This window comes from Tursiops truncatus, chromosome 1, assembly GCF_011762595.2.
Source record: "Tursiops truncatus isolate mTurTru1 chromosome 1, mTurTru1.mat.Y, whole genome shotgun sequence".
Lineage (NCBI taxonomy): Eukaryota > Metazoa > Chordata > Mammalia > Artiodactyla > Delphinidae > Tursiops > Tursiops truncatus.
The window spans coordinates 133,568,090-133,589,033 of record NC_047034.1 but is presented as its reverse complement, the minus strand read 5'-3'; the positions used below and the strand labels follow the sequence as shown (position 1 = coordinate 133,589,033).

The 20,944-nt window shown below is 43.5% G+C and overlaps 1 protein-coding gene across 15 annotated transcripts in view; it reads left to right on the top strand.

The window, feature by feature from the left end:
* Positions 1-20,944, top strand: part of FGGY (FGGY carbohydrate kinase domain containing) — a 433,125-nt gene that overhangs the window by 263,855 nt on the left and 148,326 nt on the right. For all 15 annotated transcript variants that reach the window (XR_012324582.1, XM_073789156.1, XM_073789205.1 and 12 more), the window contains one exon: positions 15,363-15,470. Coding sequence is in view for 14 of the 15 variants with exons in the window: in XM_073789156.1 (XP_073645257.1) it covers positions 15,363-15,470 (108 nt within the window). In the remaining variant the exon portion in view is untranslated. The remainder of the gene's footprint in view (positions 1-15,362; positions 15,471-20,944) is intronic.

The window sequence follows — 20,944 nt, the reverse complement described above, 5'->3', positions numbered from 1 at the left end:
CATACCTCTATCACAGTGCTTGTTGTGTGGTTTGTTTGTTGTTAGTTGGGTGTATGTTGTCCTTACTCAGTGGCTGTGAATTCCTCAAGGGCAGGTATTGTGGCCTGTTCATTTCTGTATCACTAATGACTGGTACAGCCCCTGACACAAAGTCGGCTTTCAGTGAATTTTAAATGAAACAGTCGCTCACTTAGGATTCAGGTCTGAAGTGGGACAAGCATTGAAGATGTGGTGGTGCTGAATGCTCACCTTTCTTTGGTGTCTTGAAGGTGTTCTTGAAGGCTCTCCCAGTCTTGGGGATCCGAAAAGCCCACCCTTCCATAACGCCCAGGTGGTGGTGTTGAACTGCACCAAGAACTTCTGTAGAAAGGCCTGGCATGGCCTGTGCAGCCTCCTCGCCCAGTTTTGAGGCTCTCGTAGTATCTGTTCTTCACTGCCACTAAGGGAAAAAGCGCTTTCAGAGCAAGGAGAGCTGGGGGAGGGCACCTAAGCCAAAGTTGTCAGGAGGAGTCAGGATATAGAAGACTAAATTCAAAGGCCAGGCCCTTGAGATCAGGCTTGTTATGAGTGAGAGATGGAGATGAAGGTCTTGGGTGAGATGTTACCTGAATCAAGGCAGCAGCGGGTCTGAAGTGGCTGACAGTTTCCCCTGCCCCTTGGAGATGTCCAAGGCTCACATGTATGTATCGGGTTTTCTGCCATTGCTGGTCAGGTGGTTTAAAAGTCCAAGGTCAAAGGAGCAAGTTTGAAACATTCAAAGCATGGAGTGGCAGAAGGTGGTAGAGAGCACAATTTGGGTAAGCGTAGGTGGATTAAATGAGGTGAGGCAGTGAAGGGCTTTCTGGAGAAATATATTAGAGGCAAAGCCTCTTTTCCCCTGCCTAGAACTGTTGACTTAGCAAAGTACAAGAAACCACACATGCTTACACACCAGGAGGCTGATCCAGAGCTTGGAGGCTCCAGAGGGCCAGGGAAGGCCCAGCTCTGTGTGGAACACTTACGTAGCCTGTGACCGCAGGAACTTTTGGGCAACATAACAGATAATTATCATTCACTATGCATTCAGTTGTGAATCAAAACAAACCAAAATGAACCACTGTGCAGTTTCAGCCTCTGGTAATCCAGAATATGTGTGCTTGAGAGGGGCATCAGTGGGTTTGTGGACTTCTAGCTACAAAGCAACCAAGACATACATTGGGATTATTTCTCCCATTGCCTTCAAGAAAAAAAAAAAATCCCTGCTCTTTAGCATATTGTGAAAGGATTTTCATCATCTGACCTCTGCCTGCCCTCCACTCATAGGCCTGACATTAAATATTTGCATGTCCTGCACCATGGCTGCCTGACCTTGGGCAAGTTATATAACTCCTCTGAGCCTCAGTTCTCGCATCTGTAAAATGGGGATATAGATACCTATCTTACAGGCCTGTAATAATTATTACATGAGATAGTGCAGATAAAGCCAGTAACCCAGGCTTTTGCTCACAGTATGTGCCAATTCAACATTTGTGTGATTTTACTGTGCATTCTACATTCCAGCCAAATCATAACACCTTCTTCAAGCCATTGTTGTGCTAAGAACTTATACCTTTATTGAAGTGCTTATCAGAGTCTCTTGCCATTTTGGGATTAGCAGTCAGACATCATGATGACACTGAAAACTAGGACAAGGACAGTATCTTTTTCATCTTTGTTTCTCCAAGGCTTGACACATAGTAGGTGTTCAATTAAATGTTTGCTAAAGAAGTGTGTGAGGTGTCTCTGCTCTAGAGAGTCTTGATTCTCCACAGGCCCCAGATGTTTCCTGGGCCCTCCTCTCTTCGCCTGTCTTAGGGACCTGCTTGGTGTCAGAAACCACACCAAGTGCTTTGCATGCATGGTCACAGCTAATAGCCCCACAGCCCTAGAAGGCAGCTGTGGAAACTCTTCACAGATGAGTGCAGAGCCTCAATTAACAGAAATGCTTCAAGTGTAAACATTAGATGTGTTTTTTACCATCAGCCCATTAGGGACACAACTTGAGATCCAAGCCATCCTCTGGGTCTGGCATAAAAATGAGACACAGATTTCTTCCACCTAAAACCTACCGAATCTCCAGCCATCCGCACCCTCTGCCGGCACCTCTGTTATTTGCACATGAGCAGGATTAACCAGGCTGGTCTGCACTCTTCACTCAGAAAAAAGTAGATTAAACATTGCCTGGCTTAACATTTCCTGGTTCAGAAAGTTAAATAATCAGCTGTCACTTGTTGATTATTTACTGTGTGCAGGCAGTGTGTCAAGGATTTCTCTCTGTTGCCTCTGATCTTCCCAGACCTTCTGGAAGGTGAATACTCTTGTCTGTCACTGACATGGAAGAAACCGAGATTCATCAGGCTCTCATAACTTGCTGCATGGGCTGTGATTCCCAACCTGGCTGAACCGGAATGCCTCTTCTTCATGGCACTGTTCAGCTTCCAGGAAGCAGTCTCACCGCCCCCCAGGCCTCGTTAACCAGCACTCCCCTCTGTGTATCCCCCAGGGGCAGGTATAGAGGGTGGAGGAGTATTTCCCCCTACCATGGCTGAGTGCTCAGTCACCACCCTCCAAGGGCAGGCCAGTGAAGTGGAAAAATAGCTCTTACTCCTAACCCTGACATCTGTCCCTCAGGTGAGAGCCAGATTCTCAGATTGCTAGGCCAATGGCACCTAAGCGCACACCACACACAGAGGGTATCAACACACAGAGTGTTCTGCCAGAATTCACACGTCCTGGAAGCCAGGCTGGCCCTGTTGGCCAGTTTCATTTAATCTTGTGTCTGATTGCTGCATGATGAGTGGAGAGAGGGAGAAAGGCAGGACCCTAGGGAAGCATACTGAGCTCCAGAAACCAGGCTTGGTTTGCTCATTAAGGGTACCCTTAGGCAGTGCCCTTACCCTTGCAGGCACCACGAGTCCCTTTCTGTCAACCCACAGCCCAAACTAAAACCGGGAAGGAGAAGGGCTGGTTCCACCAACCCCCTTACATTCATCTGACTTTTCTGGTTCCCAAGCATCCAGGAAGCAGCTAGCTATCGTAGGAAGAGCTTTTGGAGTCAGACAGACCTGGATCAAATCTCCATTCTGCCACTTGGCACCCGTGTGACCATGAACAAGGGCTTTGAATTTTTGTGAGCCATGGTTTCTTCATCTGTAAACCAGAGGAAATGGCAGCGTTCTCATGGAGACTATACCTGAGAATATGTATGAAGCCTTCAGCACGTAGTGGCAGCTTGGCAAGTGTTAGCTGGCCTTCCCTCCCTCTTTCCCCCTTGTTTACTTGCAATGCCTTTAAAAAAGAATAAAAACCATTGTAATTGTCATTTGTTTTGTTGTAAGCCAAATACATGACTGATTAATTACACAGAAACTCTATTTAAACCACTCTCCCAGAACCGTAACCCTGTCCTACATCAGGTCATATATTTTATATTTTACAGATAGCTGCCTTTTTCCCTTTTCTAACCCCACCTCCACCCGCATTCTTTTTTCTAAGGTAATCCAGATGGGCCCTGGTCCGTTCTCATACACTAAATAGCCTATAGCCTAGCCAGGGGTTAAAATCAGGCCTGCCTTACATGCAGAGGATCTATTCATAACAAAAGCTGCCTCCTGGTCATTGCCTACAGCTGAACACTGTTACTCTGAAGCCCCCATTTCACTTGTTTCTGATTGTTCTGCAGTGTTTACATATCGCCTGTATTAGCCCGGTCTTTTATAAGAGTACAGGCACAGGGCATACCCTTTCAATCAACTTCCCCTCTGAGCATCCTTTCTTCTTTAGTCCCCTTGCCTCTGTGGTACAAGCCATTTCTCTTTTATAAGAACTCATTTAAATAGAAAAACAATTTTTAAGTAGTTTCTGTTTTTTGGGTTTTTTTTTTTTAAACATGAGTCTCCCTTAACATTCCTAAAGAACTGCTATTGAATATGGAGAGTATGAAAAGATACACTGGAATGTGTGAGTTCTCTCTCTTTTCCTCCCCCACAATATAGGAAAATCCCATCATGTCTGTTGAATTTGCAAGGGACATATTCTATTTAAGGTCCAGGAGGAGCTGGGCTGGCTCCAGACCAAACAGTGAAGAGGGTGCTCTCTGCATGCTGTGTCCTTACCTCTCCTTTTGACAACCTTTTTTCTCTCTAAAAAAAAAAAAAAAAAGTGTCTCAGAAAAGATATGGACTCTTTGGTCTGATTTGAGTTTAAATCCTGATTCTGCCTTGTTTGGAAGCTGGGAACTTGAGTTAATATCTCTGAAGTTCAGCTCCCTTTCTCATCAAAATCAAGTATGGCACAGGCTTGCCCAGCATCTTAGGTGGGGGAATGTATGTGAAAGTGCCCCCCATGGGATGACAGAGAGGTTTCAGGGCATGTCACTTCATTTGACTTGACGGCAGTGGCTCTCCAGCACCCTGGACGCCTCGTCCAGAAATGGCAGGACGGAGGGCCACGATCACTTATCTGCCGTGGACATGCTGTTGCATGTGCCACCTGTGTGCTGTCCCTGGTAACACAGTAGGTAGCCAGAGTAGGTTGGGTTTCACAACTTCTCTTCCTATCTCCCTTCTCCAGGCCTTCTCCATCCAACCATCACTGTAGTTTAATGTTCTCATCAGTCTCCTTTGTTACAGAGAAAATGTATGGAGTAAACCCCTTTACCTACGTACTGCATAAATACTTCTCAGTTTATAATACTTCTGCAGTCATTCGTTGAGGGAGCTATCCATGTAACTATGGATAGTTTTTAGTTCTCTTCGCCCATCCAGACTGGCCTTCTCATCTTCTGTGAGGCCAAAAATGGAGAGAGGGTTCTGCAGATGAGGATTCTTCAGGTCTAGGGACTTCCCTGGTTGCACAGTGGTTAAGACTCTGCACTCCCAATGCAGGGGGCCAGGGTTCGATCCCTGGTCGGGGAACTAGATCCCATGTGCATGCTGCAACTAAGAGTTCACATGCCACAGCTAAGGAGCCCACCTGCCGCAACTAAGGCCCAGCACAACCAAATTAATTAATTAATTTAAAAAAACCGAAAAGGATTCTTCAGGTCTAGACTTGTATGGACTTGGCCCAAATTCCCCTGAGCATTCCCTAATTAGCAGGAGTGGGGTCTTTAGGGAGTACTTCCAAAAGGCAACGACTGATACATGTGCACAGGAAGTCTTTTATCAAAAGAGACCCCAGTATAAATCAGCCAGGGCTCTCTTTGCCTTTATATAGTATGCTATTAACAGGGTAAAGCCTCAATTGTATTTAATCCCAGTGATAGATCTTGTCAATAGAACTGAACCCATCTGAGTGATAGTTTGATTCTTGCTCTCTGTTCTCTAGAGCCAGTACAGCCTCTGTACCCTACTTTAAAATTCTAGTCAAGAGGGTGTCAGATCGTACTTTTTAAAATTAAACAGCCACATGTATGCCAATCCATAAATAAGAAGCACACTTTGGCCAGTATGGAGGTGATGATATTAATACGGGCTTCATTTCCCTGGGTCACTGAATGTACCAGGCACTGCACCAATGCCTATAATAGACTGTGGCACATTTAATCTTTACAGATCTGTAAAAAGAGGTCCTATGTGCCCCATTTTTCAGATGAACACCCCAAGGGCCAAGGTCACACAGAAGGTTAAGACAGAATGTTGAGAGTTAAACCAGAAAATCAAAGTCCCTGGTGAGATTTATGAGATGATATCTGAGGCCAGACACGGGTATTAAAGCAAACAGTCTTAATAAGGGAAATGCAGAAACTGATCAGAAGCAGGGCTGGGAGAGAAGTGTCCACAGCTTAGCAGTTAAAATCAGAGCATGTCTGACAGAGCGCTGTGTCATAGGTGCCAAGGGCCTGTTACGAGGGAAAAGGCTGTGTCATCCTCCTCTGTACCTGCCGATCAGCCTCGGCTGAGAAACGACTCCCAGGCATCTTTTTAAAGGAGACCTAAATTCTGTAGAGGGAGCTGCTTTTCCTGACAGCTCATTTAGAATCAAAAGAGCCTCGGCTGAGCCATGTTTGAGAACCGCTCAATAGTACTGTGCTCACTCGTGGAGGGTGTGACAGAAATAGGAAATATGGTTCTGATTCTGAGGGTCCAATTTGCTATGTGACATCAGAGCAACAGAGCTAAGAATCCGTCTGATGAATAAATACTGTGCAGAGCACCCCTCCTCCTCTTTAGCTCCCTCCCCGACACCCCACGGCCCCCTCCCCCATTACAGAAGAAACCAGTCCTTGTTTACCCACCACAGATTGTTTGGGCTGTGAAAAAGATGCAAGATATGATTTTGCATCTTTGGGGTCATACAGCTCTCAGAGCTTCCAAAGCTGAAGGCAGTCCAAGCTCCCTGGAGCCAGTCAGGCATTTGTATAGGGAAGGCCAAGTGTAGCTAAAGGGGGGAACTTTAGGAAGACCCCAAAGTTTCCTTGGTTGTTTAGTCTCTCTTGCCATCAACTTCAGTTGCGTTAAGTATAAGTGGATGAGAAACATATGAATGACATTTCTGTTGTGATCACATGTGGGTTTCAGCATGATGAAGAGTGAGGCTTAAGGAGTCCAAAATCCTTTGCAAATAATTCAGGACATTGCAGGCAGTATCTGGCAGCCTCCCTCCATCCCAAATTTGGGAACCATTTGGTTGGGTGATACACCTGCTCAGTGCCCTCTCTGCCCGCTTAGGCTGCTAAGCCCCAGGGGATATCTGTGAACAGGTTTCATGTGTTCTTGTTTTGCTCAAACCGAAATAAAGGAATTGGTTTCTAGGAAAGGCAAAGTCTTTACTGGAGGACTCTGGACCTTTCCAAAACCTCCAAATAGAGGAGAGGAAAATTTGGCAGGCCTGAGCTTTATTAACCATGGGTCACTTATAGGTGATTGGACATATGTTATATTCTATTGTTCTTAATGCCAGTGAGATTGTTACGTTCATAATAATTTTAGCCATGCTCTACATTTGTGTGATGATTTCATTTTCAGAGCATACTATGTACATATTGCATATCAAATACCTATTATGTATGTATTTATAGATCTAGGTATATACATTCACACATGTAACATGTGTTAGGACAGCCTGCAATATGGAAGCTAAGGGAAGATGCAGGGAGGCACACTCAACCCAGCAATGGCAGAGAAGTCAGAGTTTAGAGAAGGCTTCCCAGGGCAGGCAATATGGAGCAGAGTCTTACAAAAGGACGTGTAAGAGTTAGTCAGGGGAAAGCGAGAGGGGCTGCCTTTCAGACAGAGAGAGGAGAATTGATGAAGACTCAGAGATGAGAAAGAAAAGGGGAATTGGGGGAATTTCTAGGGCAATTTCTCTCTTGGGGAATTTCTGGGCCTTGGTGGGCTTGCTGCAGTAAAAAATGATGGGGCAAAGGGCGGGGGAAATGGTCACATGTATGATTAGGCTGAACAGATCAAAGCCAGGTCAGAAAGGTCTCATATGCCGTGGGGAGCATCTAAAGGATGTAAGTAAGGGAAGTGATATAATTAGGTTTGTGTATTAGAAGGATCATTGGGGTGCAGGTATGGAAGTTAGAGTCTGTGAGTGGGGCTTGTGGAGGTGCAGGGAGAAGGACAATATTTGGGGCAGGGATGCCAGTTTAACTGCTGTTGCAATAACCCAAGCAAGAAAAGGTATGGGACTGACTAATGTAATGACAGTGGGGAGAAATGCAAAGGCTTGTGTTTGAAAAATAGAGTTGATAGTCCATGTGACCTACAGTAGAGCAGATGAGTGAGATCAAGAAGGGAAGAATGATATCCTGCTGGATGGGTAAATAGGGTACCATTCACTGAGACAGGGACCCCCCGAACAAGAGGAGCCCCAGGAGGAAGGATTTCAAGGTCTGTTTTGGACATGTCGATTAGACGTTCAGGTCAAATGTCTTGTATGGAACTCAGGAGCAAGTTCGGAGTTTGGGATAAAAATTTGAAACCCAACAGCATAAAAATTGTCATAATACACATGGGAGTGTGTGAGCTGACCCGGAGAGTTGTGGTAAGTAAGAAAAATCCAGGAGGGAAGAGAAAGAAGAGCCCACCAGAGAGACAGAGCTGATATGGGGTAGGGTCTGGACCTGACTTCGGTCGGGTCTTTGGACTCACATCTTTCCACTTTCCCAAAAAGGAATAGAATTAAACCATCTGTGTTTCACGTTTCTTGAGAGCATGTTATGTCCTAGGATCATTGTATACTTTATACCATTTCAGACTGGCACCAAACTCTAGTAGGTGAGATTTTATCTCCATTTATAGATAAGGAAGCTGAGACTCAAAGAGATTCAAAGGTTCATGGCTAGGATGCGACCAAACCAGAATGGAAAACCAGGTTTTCCTGACTCCAAGGTCTATGCTCATATTATTGTACTAAACCATGTTTATTTACTGCCTTTAAGATAAGAGGTGGTTCCTCACCGTTTCGTAGGAGAGGCAAACAGCTCACTTCAATTCAATCTGAGAAGTACAAAGATAGAGGTGAATGCTAAGAGCCCCCATTCATAAACAGAATTCTCTGTGCTCTTCTTTGTACTGTGTAGTGAGCTGGGAGTTGTCTGGAATGTGTATAAATGGTTTTTTTTCTAGTAAGACGATAGCACAGTCCATTTGGAGGGAGAGATGAGCCACCACGGAAATACCCACCGGCCCCACACATGCCTGTGGCTACCCTCGAACATTCCCAACCTGGCTGGAGACACTCAAAACAAAACCTCCTGTTCCCTCCCAGGACCACTGGCGCCTGGAGCCTGCCTCCTGCCCCTGCCAGAGGCTTAGGCCAAGCTTGGGATGATGGAGTGGGGGAAGGCAGAGCGGACGTCTCTGAAGCAGCTCCCTGCCCTTAGCCCAGTCTACACTCCCAGAAAGAGGTGTGAGCAGGCGCCTGGGTTTTATCACCGCAGGGAAATTCAGCTGACAGTAGCATAGCCTTAGATCAAAGTCAGCCAGTGGCATCCACTTATGGATCCAGCTTGGGCACAGACATGAAAAGAGGCAGGAGCACATAGAGACTTCTAATGCCAACTCCAGCATTTCTGATCCTTGTGATCCTGGGTGGTTTGCTTACTGTCCCCGTCCCTGGGTCTTCACCTGTAAAACGGGCTGTGCGTGCTCGACTCCATGTACTCTTAGGGTTATTCTAAGTCTGAATGCAAATGTACGCTCAGAAGTCCCTTGGTACCTGAGTTACTACCCAGCCCATCCTGCCCTCCAATACCTACTGGATTGTAAACTTCGAGAGGACAGGGATTATGTCATTTATGTGGCTCTGGACACCCATCTTTCCGTCTTTTTATATTTAAAATAGTAGTCTGAACTCAGTCTGTATCCAATAAGTATGTGCTGAATATTTACTAAGCTACTGTAAGATGTTATAGATAGTAGCCATTGAATATAACCCGTGAAGTTGGCACTCAAGAAAACCCCTCAGTAATCTTGGCCACAGGTCAGAGAGGCAGTAGAACAAAGTGGATACTTACAGAAGCCCCAAGAGGTAACCCCATGCAACCCCATGAGCCCCAGGGCATGTGAGGGCAGAGTCTGTGTTGAAATAGCTTGCTGTAGAGTTCTGATTGGCCAGCTAGGGGAGAATGACTCAACTTCCCGGAATCTTAGTCTCAAAGACAAGTGAGATCTTAAACATCTCTAGTCCAATCCATTTATTTTATAGATAAGGAGAGTCAGATTTAGAGAGAAAAATAAGCTGGTAGATAATAACTTGGATCCTGCTTGTATCTTGTAATTACTCCTCCCATATTTACTAGCTATTTGACCTCCTTCAGCTGAGATGTCCTCATTTGTGGAGTATGTATAATAATAGGACCTCATTGGGTCCTCACTGGGTCTCATTGGGTCGTCATGCGTATTAAATGTGATAATGTCTATAAAGAGCCTAGAAGAGTCTGGCACATAATAAGCCCACAGTAACTGTTAGCAATTACTATTTGATTTCGATTTCTCCTTCTTCTTCTTTCTATATTATAATTTCTTCTTCTTACTGCCTGGCTTTGAGGGTGGTTTCACTGAGACTTTTTTTCAGCCACCGTATTTTAAAAATTGAATCTTTGACAAGCAGTAGGATATGTTGATGCAAAAATATACCCATCCTTCAAACCGTGTGAACTTTTATATAAAGTAAAATGCAGAACTTTAAGCCCTCATGAGAATCAAGATGCTTGCACAGCCTCATGACTCTGATCGTTGCTGCCTGGGATGCCCTCCCTCTCTACCTAAAGAAGCACTTATTCGTCCTTCAAGGCCTGGCTCCCATGTGGTCACCTCTGTGAAGTGCTCACTCCTTTCCCAGGCAGTCTGGGCTTCTACCACACTTGTCACCCACCTCACTATAGCGCTTGGCATGTTTCGTTGTAATTTTTCTATTTCCACTTCTGTCTGCCCAGCCTGACTAGGAGCTCCTTGAGGAGGAGGGGCCGTGCCTTATTGTTAATTCTTCTCCTCCAGCTCCTCCTTCCTCTTCCCCCTCCCTCCTCCTCCCTCCTTCCTCGTCTCTCTTCTTCTATTATTATTGTTGTTGTTATTTTGCCTTATTATTTTTATAACCTTGTTGCTGATCTCAGTGCCTAGCATATAGTGTGCAACCAAATGTTTTGTTTTTATTTTGGTTTTCTAATTATTTATTTATTTATTTTTGGCTGCATCGTGTCTTAGTTGCCACATGCAGGAGCTTCCTTGTGGCATGCAGGATCTTTCATTGCGGCACGCGGGGTCTTTCGTTGTGACGCGTGGGCTCTTCCTTGCAGCCTGTGGACTTCTCTCTAGTTGTGGCATGCGGGTTTTCTCTTCTCTAGTTGTGGCGCGTGGGCTCCAGGGCACGTGGGCTCTCTAGTTGAGGTACGCAAGCTCAGTAGCTGTGGCGCACAGGCTTAGTTGCCCCGTGGCATGTGGGATCTTAGTTCCCCAACCAGAGATCGAGCCTGCATCCCCTGCATGGAAGGCAGATTCTTTATCACTGGACCACCAGGGAAGTCCCAAATGTTTTGTTTTATTGCAGGTTTTTATAACTTTATTCATATCACACATAATTAAAGAATGTGTCAAAGGTCTACATACACTTTAAACAATACTAAATTGAATACTCATGTACCACGACCCATGAAAAAGGATATTATGGAAGAGAATATTACCAGTACCTTTTATGTGCAGAATTTTAACTGTATGATCAAATAAATGTTAACTACTTTCTTGCTGTATTTTGCTTAATGTTCTAGTTCTTAAAGTAAGTTTGAATCTTGTTTTGGGCATGGCTCACAATAAGTAGTCCTTCCAAGTTTATACCATCTGAAAATATAAACTTTGCTTCTGTATTGTCATCTTCTACTTCATTATTAAGACCATTGGCTAAATAAAATGAAGAATGACTCTAGAGACCTCCTTAATGGTTGCAGTTACTTTTGGCTGTGGCCATTCATCCCAGTCACCTGACTATCCCATCATGCAAGCCTCATTTCAAGGAGAACTAATATTTACTTGGTATTTAACATATAATAAGCTGTTTATATGTGACAGCTTATTTCATTTTCACAAAAGTCCTCCCACATTTATGTCATTCTTCCCATTTTGGAACTGAGGAAACTGAGGCTCAGAAAGATTACCTTTTATAAGGTCACCTGGCTGGAACATGGTAGTCAGGATAGAATCAAATAGATCTTTGACTCAACCCTTGTTTTCTCCTCTGCTCTTCACAAGTGTATGGGGGAAAACTGATCAAAAGCCTTTTGCTCGTGAAGATTCCCTAACCTACTTGTCATCAAGGCTAGGAGGTTGGTTCAATCTGAGTGAGTCTATGTTGGCTCTAATAACCCTTGCTTTCTGCCCTTGAAAAGTAAATGAAGGACTCAAAGAATCAATGGTAGCCTAAAATCAAGGGCATACTTTGGCAGAGACAAATACAGAACCTATAGAGCCTGGCTGCTCTGTATTTTTATAACCTAGGGCATGCTATTTAAGTCTCTGCTTCAATTTACACATCTGTACAATAGGAATAATGGTAGACTCTTCCCTTTAGGGTCGTTGTGAAGATTAAGTGATCTAACTCCTGCCATGTGCTTGGAATATGGCCTTTAGTAAGTACCCAGTCAATCGTAGCTGCTGTTGTTGCCAACAGCACATTATTGCTGGAAAGTCAGTGTCCTGTAAGGACACCTGTCATTAGTGGAGTCAACTGTGCTCCTTCCTTTTGGATCACAGAGCAGCCTTCAGGCCAGGATAGCCATCAGCATGGAAAGAGCTTTCACAAAAAAATATTTTTAAGTATTTACGTTTATTGCAAAGGATTAAAGCACACATAAATACATGAATGTGCTCACTCTCTCTCTCTGTCAAAACAAACTATTACTTGTTTTCTCCCAGAGCTTGGGAGTGATTGGAGGTGCTCTGGGGAACATATTTCTGTGTCCCTGTCCATCAGAGTCATGATATCTGACAAGAAGCGTGTACCACTCCAAATGAGTGAGCACAAGCAGGAGTCAACTCAGAAATTTCTGGACAGAGCCAGGCAGAGCCTTCACCTGCCATTTCTGAGCAGCAGAGCCCCAGTCTGCCAATGGAGTTCTGCAAAAGCTGATGCAGGAACATCTTTAAATCGTGGGGTTTGGGGTTTGGGTAGGGGGAGGTGATGCAAAGCTCTCCTAAGCAATTTATGTATACAAGTTTTGCTTGTTTGTTTGTTTTTTAAAAAGCATATCCTGGGATTTGAGGCCAGTATCTACCTGAGTTCAAGTCCCACCTCAGCCGTTTACTACCTGTGTGACTGTGGACAATGTGCAACCTCTCTGAAACTAATCTGTCTGATGGTGCTAGAAGAGTTCTGGAAGAGAAGGGGTGCAGGGCATGAAAAGAGATGGCTTGACTTTGGTGGGTATCCATCCACCTGTCCAAACCCTGGATCCCAAGTGCTTGGCATGGGCTGTCTTATTTGCCCCAAAGCAGCTGGGGCATGCAGTATAGGGCAGTAGTTTCTAGAGTTGGCATGTGATAAAATTTCCACTGGCAAAGACAGAGAGACAAAAATGAAGACCATTTAGTGTGTGCTTCTTCTGTCTGGAACGCTCTCTGTATCATATATCAACACAAACACACACACACATATATATACAAATACAGACAGATATACATATACTCACACCTGAATAATTTCTATGTATGTTTTCATCTTAATTCAAATATCACTTCTTCAGAACAGCCTTATCTGACCCCTAGATTATATTAGGTCCCTCACTTATGAGCTCTTATAATACCTTTTGATAGTCTTTCATTTATTTATCACAGTTTGTATGTATACATTTGTGTGATATCCATCTTAGGGTGACCAGTTGTCCCTTTTGCCTAGTACTGAGAGTTTTCCAGGACATAGGATTTCTGGTGTTAAAACTAGGAGAATCCTGGCCAAACCTGAATCATTGGTCTCCCTAGTCTGCCTCACTCTGAAGAGAACAGCTCCGTGAAGGTGGAGACTATGCTTTTTTGTTTACATTTGCTTTCAGTGCCTGGATCACAGTAGGAGCTCAGGAAACATCTGTTGAACCCATAAGGAAATGAGTGAATATGTCAATGAAAGCTAAACTGTCTTTTCTTGCAGGAAAACAAACAAACAAACAAACCTTTTTTTTCCCCCTGAGATTATTCTTTTTCCTTAAGTGTTAAATTTACCCTTTTATAAATTACCTTTATTTGGCAAAGTTTAAAGTTGATAATATTGTATAGTCTCCTGCCTTCCCTCACCCCCTTCCTCTTTGGAGGGTGGAATTCTTGCTGATTTGAGGAATCACTCATTTAGTGAAAAGAGAACCAGAATAGTTAGAGCTCAGACATTTAAAGAAGTGCTGCACTATAAACTTTATGAGGGCAGAAATTATGGTTAGATTCAGTTCACTTCTATATCCCCAGGGTCAGGCGTAGTAAGGGCTGAATAAATATTTGTAGAATAAATGAATGAGTAGATTCTCTGCCCAGCCTCAAGACATGCAGGAGTAGACCCAGTGTGCCTAACTCCTTTTTCCTCCCTACCTTTTAATATACCCTTCCACAACCATAATATCACTTCAGCATTCATCCCTGCTGGGTGGATGAGAAGCTCGTGCCATTCCAGATGAGTGAACACGTGGTCCATCCCTGCCTGTCCCAGTCCATCTCTTGATGTCCTTTCCTAACACCTAATGGGCTTCCATGGTCTGCTACCAAAAAAAGACGTTGCCGTATCTTGAATAATGAGAGCATCTCTCTCACCTGCATGTCTTTGTTCAAGCTATTCCCTTGACATGGAGTGCCTGTTCTAATTCATCTGGCTAAATCTTACTAGTCTAAGCTTATGTCCCATTCTCTCAGAAGCCATCTCTGGACCATTTCATTCCTCACCCACTGTGCCCCTCCACAGTATCCTATGTTTTGTCTTTACCATCCCATGGACCACACTGTTTTCTATTTGACTATTTACTTATCCAACTACCCTGAGATGAGGAGCTTCTTAAGACAAGAACTCTTTCTGATTCATCTCTGTGTCCTCAGCACCCAGTTGAGAGAAATGGTATGCTATTAGGTGTCTAATCAGTGTTTGTAGAAGGAGGGGGATATATCAGTTATTTCGTGCCATTAAAATGCTAGGTTAGAAACAAACATAAAATCCTCGCGGTATACAAAAGGACATGTATTTTTGTTCACAAGTCTATCGATTGGCTGGGTGATGCTGGTGATTCGGGCTCGTCAGTTGCCGGCGGACTGCGAGGATTTGCTGATCCCGTTTGGGCCCTCTCACGTATCTGAAACATCACGTGTGAGAACTGAGCTGACTCAGCTTGCTGCATATCCATCCAGCAGCCTCGCTGGGGCATGTTCTTGTGGCAGAGGGAGAGAAGGAAGAGCAGAAGCACACAGTTGTCGAGGCCTAAACCTGGGAAACCGGTGCACAGTGTCACTTCCGCCTCATTCTGTTGGCCAAACCGAGTCACAAGCTTGACCCAGACTCAAGGGTTGGGAACCCCACCTCTCAACAAGAGGTGCTGCGAAGTCATATTGCACAGTGGGTGGAAGCAGGGAGAGCTAGAAAATGGGGACCATTATTACAATCAGTCTACCACAGAGAGGGAGTTGGCCAGGAACTGTCACATCAGTTTCTTTCCAAAATGATCTCTTTTGCTACCTTGACGCCTGAATGAGTTTATCAGAAAGGTTTCCAGAGGTGAAGCCAGGCCCGTCCTTTGTCAGGACTAACTTCCCCGCCGTCAAAGGTATTTAATAAGAAGCTGAATTCCGTGGTCATAGAAACATCACATGGGAGGAGGATAAGGCTCCTTCTAGCCTTGAGGGACAATATTTTCACATACTTTGCCCCTTTCTTTCCAGATCAGCAAAAACCCGATCTTTGTACCAGGAGTCTGGGGCCCTTATTTCTCAGCCATGGTCCCTGGGTTCTGGCTGAATGAAGGTGGCCAGAGCGTTACTGGAAAATTGGTAAGTTGACACTTTCTTCATGTGGTCTTTACTGTTTTTACACCCTTGACTAGTCCATTTTGTCACATTCCCCGTATACCCAGGATCTGGAAGGTTTGCAGACTCCTACATCAGAAGAATTAACTTTCTCTTAGCACAAAGTCTCACATATGGAGCATATGTAGACCGTGTTTGCCAAAGGAATCAATGTTGATCCAGGCATTGATGACTAACCCATCTTCTCACCTATCTTTCTTTCACAGAACAACCCATTTTTCTCACGGCAACAGGAGTAATATTCTACTTGGTAAAAAGGACTATGTTAATCTCCAGCCAGAATCCTTCAGTGGTTCCCTGTAGCCCTCGGGACATAGCTCAGATAGTTTTCTGGGCACATCATTCCCTTTGTGGTCTGTCCCCTCCAGTCTCACCCATGTACTTGTCACGAAGGCCAGATTGCCCTACTCACAGCTTCCCCATGGCTCCTGTTATTCTGCTCCTCTGTGCCTTTGTATATGCTTCTTTCCCTACTCGGAGAGTTCTTTATCACTTGCTAGTTTTACTTGATCCTTAAGATGTAACTCCAGTTCTTAGCGCATTCTGAGATAATCTGTCTTTTCCAGAAATCTACGCACTCTTTAAAGGCATGGGTTATATCGTACTCCTCTTTGTATTTAGCTCAGTGCCTGGTTCGTAGAAGGTGCTTGGAGAAAATGTGTTGAATTCATGGGGTCATCTCATAGGGAAGACAGAAGATCTATAAAAGTGAGATGAGTACTATACCAGAGGTACAAGGCACAGAGTTCGCACAAAGCTAGATTAAGGAATTCTTTTCAGGGGAGAAAGCATTTGTACTGCACCTTAATGATAAATAGGGACCAACCAGACACAGAAAGGTAAGGATATTCTTCTAGGTATGAGAACTTGCCTAGGAACAAAGACATGGGAGTGAAAAATAGCAAGGCATATTTGAGAGTAATTGCAGAATTTCAGTTGTGGCATAAACTGTTCTTAGAAGAATGACTTACAATAAAAGTTAGAGAGCTGGGCAGGGACCAAACAGAAGTCCCTGTAAAACATGCTAAGGAGTTGAACTTCAGGTAGTAGACCACAGAGAGTAGGTGAAAGATTGGAATAGTTTTGGGTGTTGTCAGATCTCTGTTATAAAAACTGGCTAGCAGCCATCAGGAAGCAGGCCTGAGGGTGCACGGCTGGGTGAAGAGAGACCAACTTTAATAGGTTAGTCCACAGACAAAAAGCCATGAGGACTTTGGCAATAATGGACAGTGGCAATAATGACTGAGAATTGAGGTCAAGAGATCAGCAGACCTTGGAAGGATTAAATGCGGAAAGCAAGGGACAGTAAGATCCAGGCTCAGTTAACTCAGCCTCACATTCACTATGTTGTATTGAAATCATCTGTTTATGGTCTGCTCCCCTACCAGCTTTTCTAAATGTCCAGCCAAATCAAAAGTGATCTGATCTCAAGCTGGATATGGATACAAATAACCATTAATTTTCCATTTCTTCATGTGTTTCTCTTTTATTCTTAGCTGCCTCAAGTTCTCTCTCAAAGTTGATGCACGCATAGGTGGGCGGCTGGATTCAAAGAGCATGTTTTGTGCCTTCACTCTTGTGCCAGGCTGTAGAGATACCTGGATTAGTCCCCCCATTAGTCCCTGGTTTTAAGGAGCTCATCGTCTAGTAGGGAAGCACAGTGAGTATAAATTAAATAACGTCTGATAGGTCTTAATAACCAATTAGACTTTTCTAGAAAAGTCAAGAAAAAGACATCACTCGATGCCTAAGGTACAGTGGGATTGAAACTTTACAGTCTCCTCTTTAAACTAGTGTTATGTATTTACACAACTTTCCACTTAAATATCCACTCCCTTTCTATGACACATAGAAAACCCATTACTGAAACATAGCCCTTTTCAAGCCCACATCATGGTATAATTACCTTTAGGAGAACCAGAAGTCATAACAGACACAACCCAGAGTCTTTTTTAACAAGGATAACAATCCAATAAACTAACTCTTTGTGCAGGATGCATTGTCCATGAAGCTGTCCATCAACAGGTTTTCAGAGAGTTAGTTTACTAATTGACCGTCTGTGTCAGTCTAGAAATGCTTTTACCAGTATTTGACTCAGAGTTGGCTCTGTTGCTATGGATATAAGCCATCTTTGCCCAAACATTATGACGTATCTTGGTGGACAAGAATTCGTTATGCCTGTTTCCTAAGCCTGAATTTAAATTTTAAAAAATGACCCTTTTCTGACCATTAATAAAATTTTCATAATAGTCCACTATGGTTTTTGACAAGAATCATAGGACTTTCTGGCCTTTATCTAGCTAGTTGATTTTGCATCATCAACCAATGAAGTTGCATGTAGAGTTACACTTAGGGCAGTTCTATGTTTAGAGTTTCATTAGACATAGGAATGGGGTATGACTGACTTACCCATGGGTTACAAAAAGCAAAATCTAAGGAAGTCGAGAAGTTAGCATAATGGGGGCAAAATCTGAATCAAGAACAAAACAGACTGTCCAATAAATCGTCACTCCAGAGAGGCCAAGCAAAGAGACAGAAACCACCTATAAAATAAAGAGATATAAAAATAATAACGATGATGGCAATAATAATAACAACAACAATTGTCCCTTATTGAGTACATTTTCCCGTGGGAAAGATTTATATATATATATATATATATATATATATATATATATATATGTATATATATATATATAAAATCATGTTAATCCTTGAATGATACTCATAATAATCACAATGCCTAATATTTATTTTGAAGACTTATGTCCCAGTCTCAATTCCGAGAGCTTTTCATGTCCTATTTTATTTAATGCTCTGATACGCCTATAAGTTAGGTACAGTTATTATCCATATTTTACACATGAAGAACTGAAACTCAGGGTAGCAAGCACAGCCTGGAGAGATTCCTGATGCACTGTCAATGGCCTTTTTACCTGTTTCCGTTGGTACTCACCTTTCCTTTCCATTTACTTATTCTGGTTTATCACCGGTTTTACAGCCTATTGTCATCATACAGAACACCATAAGAGGAAGTTACATTGCTTTTATTCCGTGTTTCATATGTACATATTCTCCCATAAGCTATGTCTGAAAGTGGCTGCTCCATTATTACATTGTCCAGAATATATTATAAACATGCAGTTGTAAATATATCACCTAAAGCAGAAGGGAAGAGATAGAAGAAGAAGAGGGAAGTAAAGAAGGGGAAAGAAGAGAGGGAAAAAAGAAAAAAGAAACAAAATTTATCTAAACTCTAGATTTAGAAAAAAGATATTTTGTTTCATTTTTACAATTAAATACAGATCTTCCATCACAAAGCAAAATCCTTCATTCCAAGTATATGAATAGATTGGTACTTTAAAAAAAAATCTCCATCTGGTTAACTTCAGGATGAAGAAAAAAATAGGATAGGATCTTTTCTGGCTCTGGAGCCTTTGCAATTTCATCTGTCTGAGATTTGGGCTTGTTTTTCACTCATTTCAAGCTTGTGCTGCTGCTATTTATTTCCTCTTAGAAGGGCACATACCCCATTCCCATGGATGATTTACTTCAGTTCACCAAACACCCATCAAAGATTGTCTCGTGCTTGTTGATACACTCTCCAGAAAGTTTTGCAAAAACCATCACTTTTTGCCCAGGCTTTTTCCACAGAGCACCAACTGGTACAGTCACTGTGTCCAGATGCTGAAGCTTATTTCCAACTGGACCTCAGCCATCCCTCTGTCCAAGCACTCTTCTCTGTCTTACTTGAAGTCATTTTTATTGGGGGAGGCATCGGGTAAGAGAGCCTAAGACAATTTCCTAAGCTGCCCCTATGGTGAGATTGGCTTTCTGGGACAACTGGGCTTGGTGGGGAGTTACCTTTGAATTTTTTGAAGCCAGAATTTAAATTTATAAATTTGGGCCACAGGGTCATAATGTTGCAGGGTTCTAGCTCTTGGAGTTTTAGAATTGGCGCATTGCAAGTGCCTATCTGCCTCCTTCCTTGTCACCAAAGCCCCTCAGCCTGGGGCTAGCCTCAGGGGGGTCAGCCAGCTCTTCCATATGAAGAGCTTGCCATGTACTCAGTGCTGTCCAGGTTAGAGGTAGTGACGCCATCCCTTCATTCAGTCACTCTTTCCAGCACGTTACAGAGATTTCCTGAGGGATTACTCTGGGCCAGGCAAGAATATGGTCACACATGATTCCTGTCCTCCAGTGGCTTATCATCTAGTGGGAAAGCTGCATATGGAACTGACAATTATAATTTATTATAGCACATAAAAGTAGATTGCACTACCCCGACTGGGAGAATCTGTTCTATGCTCAGCACATTGAGGCCCTCGTGAAGATTCAGGATTTCATCTGATCTTCACAGCATGTCTATGTGGTCAGTTTTACTAGTGACTAAGGCTCAGAACAGTGAGGTAACTTGATCAAGGTCTTAACAGTTGTAAATGGGGAGAGCCTTGATTCAAACCCAAGTCAGCTACTGGAAGCCCCAGATCTTTCCAGAATTGAACCTGACTTTTATAGGGCTGCCTTTCTGAATTTTTCTTACAGTTCTCTTGTAGACTTCCTTGAGAAGCAATTATTGTATCAGTTAGTGTGACTTTCTTACCAAGTGTATTAAAGCACGTATAGTTGGCAGGCTTTGTAAGGCCATGAGAGAGAAACTTATGTGTATCAGCCTTGACAGGATCTAGGTATATAGACTTAGGTGTGTCCCCAGCATGTCACATTAGCTAATTGGAATGACTTCATGGATACAAAGACCAGCTCTGCATAAACAGATGCCTCCCTGTTCTCTCCTCCTGCCCAGGCTTTCACTGTATTTTTTGTACACCCACCTGGATTCCTGCACATCTTCCTAATTACCTTACTCTTCCTATAAGGACACCAATTCTATCAGATCAGGGCCCCACCCTTATGATCTTATTTAACCTTAATTACCCCCATAATGTCTCCATCTCCAAATGCAGTTGTATTGGGGGTTGGGCTTCAACATCTGAATTTTAAAAGGATACAATTCAGTCCATAACAGTCATACATATTTCAAACAAGTTCTGAGAAACAAAGCATAATCTTTTGTGTTTACCTACATATTTACCATTTCCATTGTTTTTTATTTCTTTATGAAAATTTAAGCTTCCACCTGATATTTCCCTTCAGCGTGAAGAACTTCCTTTAGCATTTCTTTAGTTGTTGCAGGTCTACTGGCAAACAAACAAACAAAAACACACCTTCTTAGTTTTTTTTTGTTTTGTTTTGTTTTGTTTTGTTTGCGCTACGCGGGCCTCTCACTGTTGTGGCCTCTCCCGTTGCGGAGCACAGGCTCCGGACGCGCAGGCTCAGCGGCCATCGCTCACGGTCCCAGCCGCTCCGCGGCATGTGGGATCTTCCCGGACCGGGGCACGAACCCGTGCCCCCTGCATCAGCAGGCGGACTCTCAACCA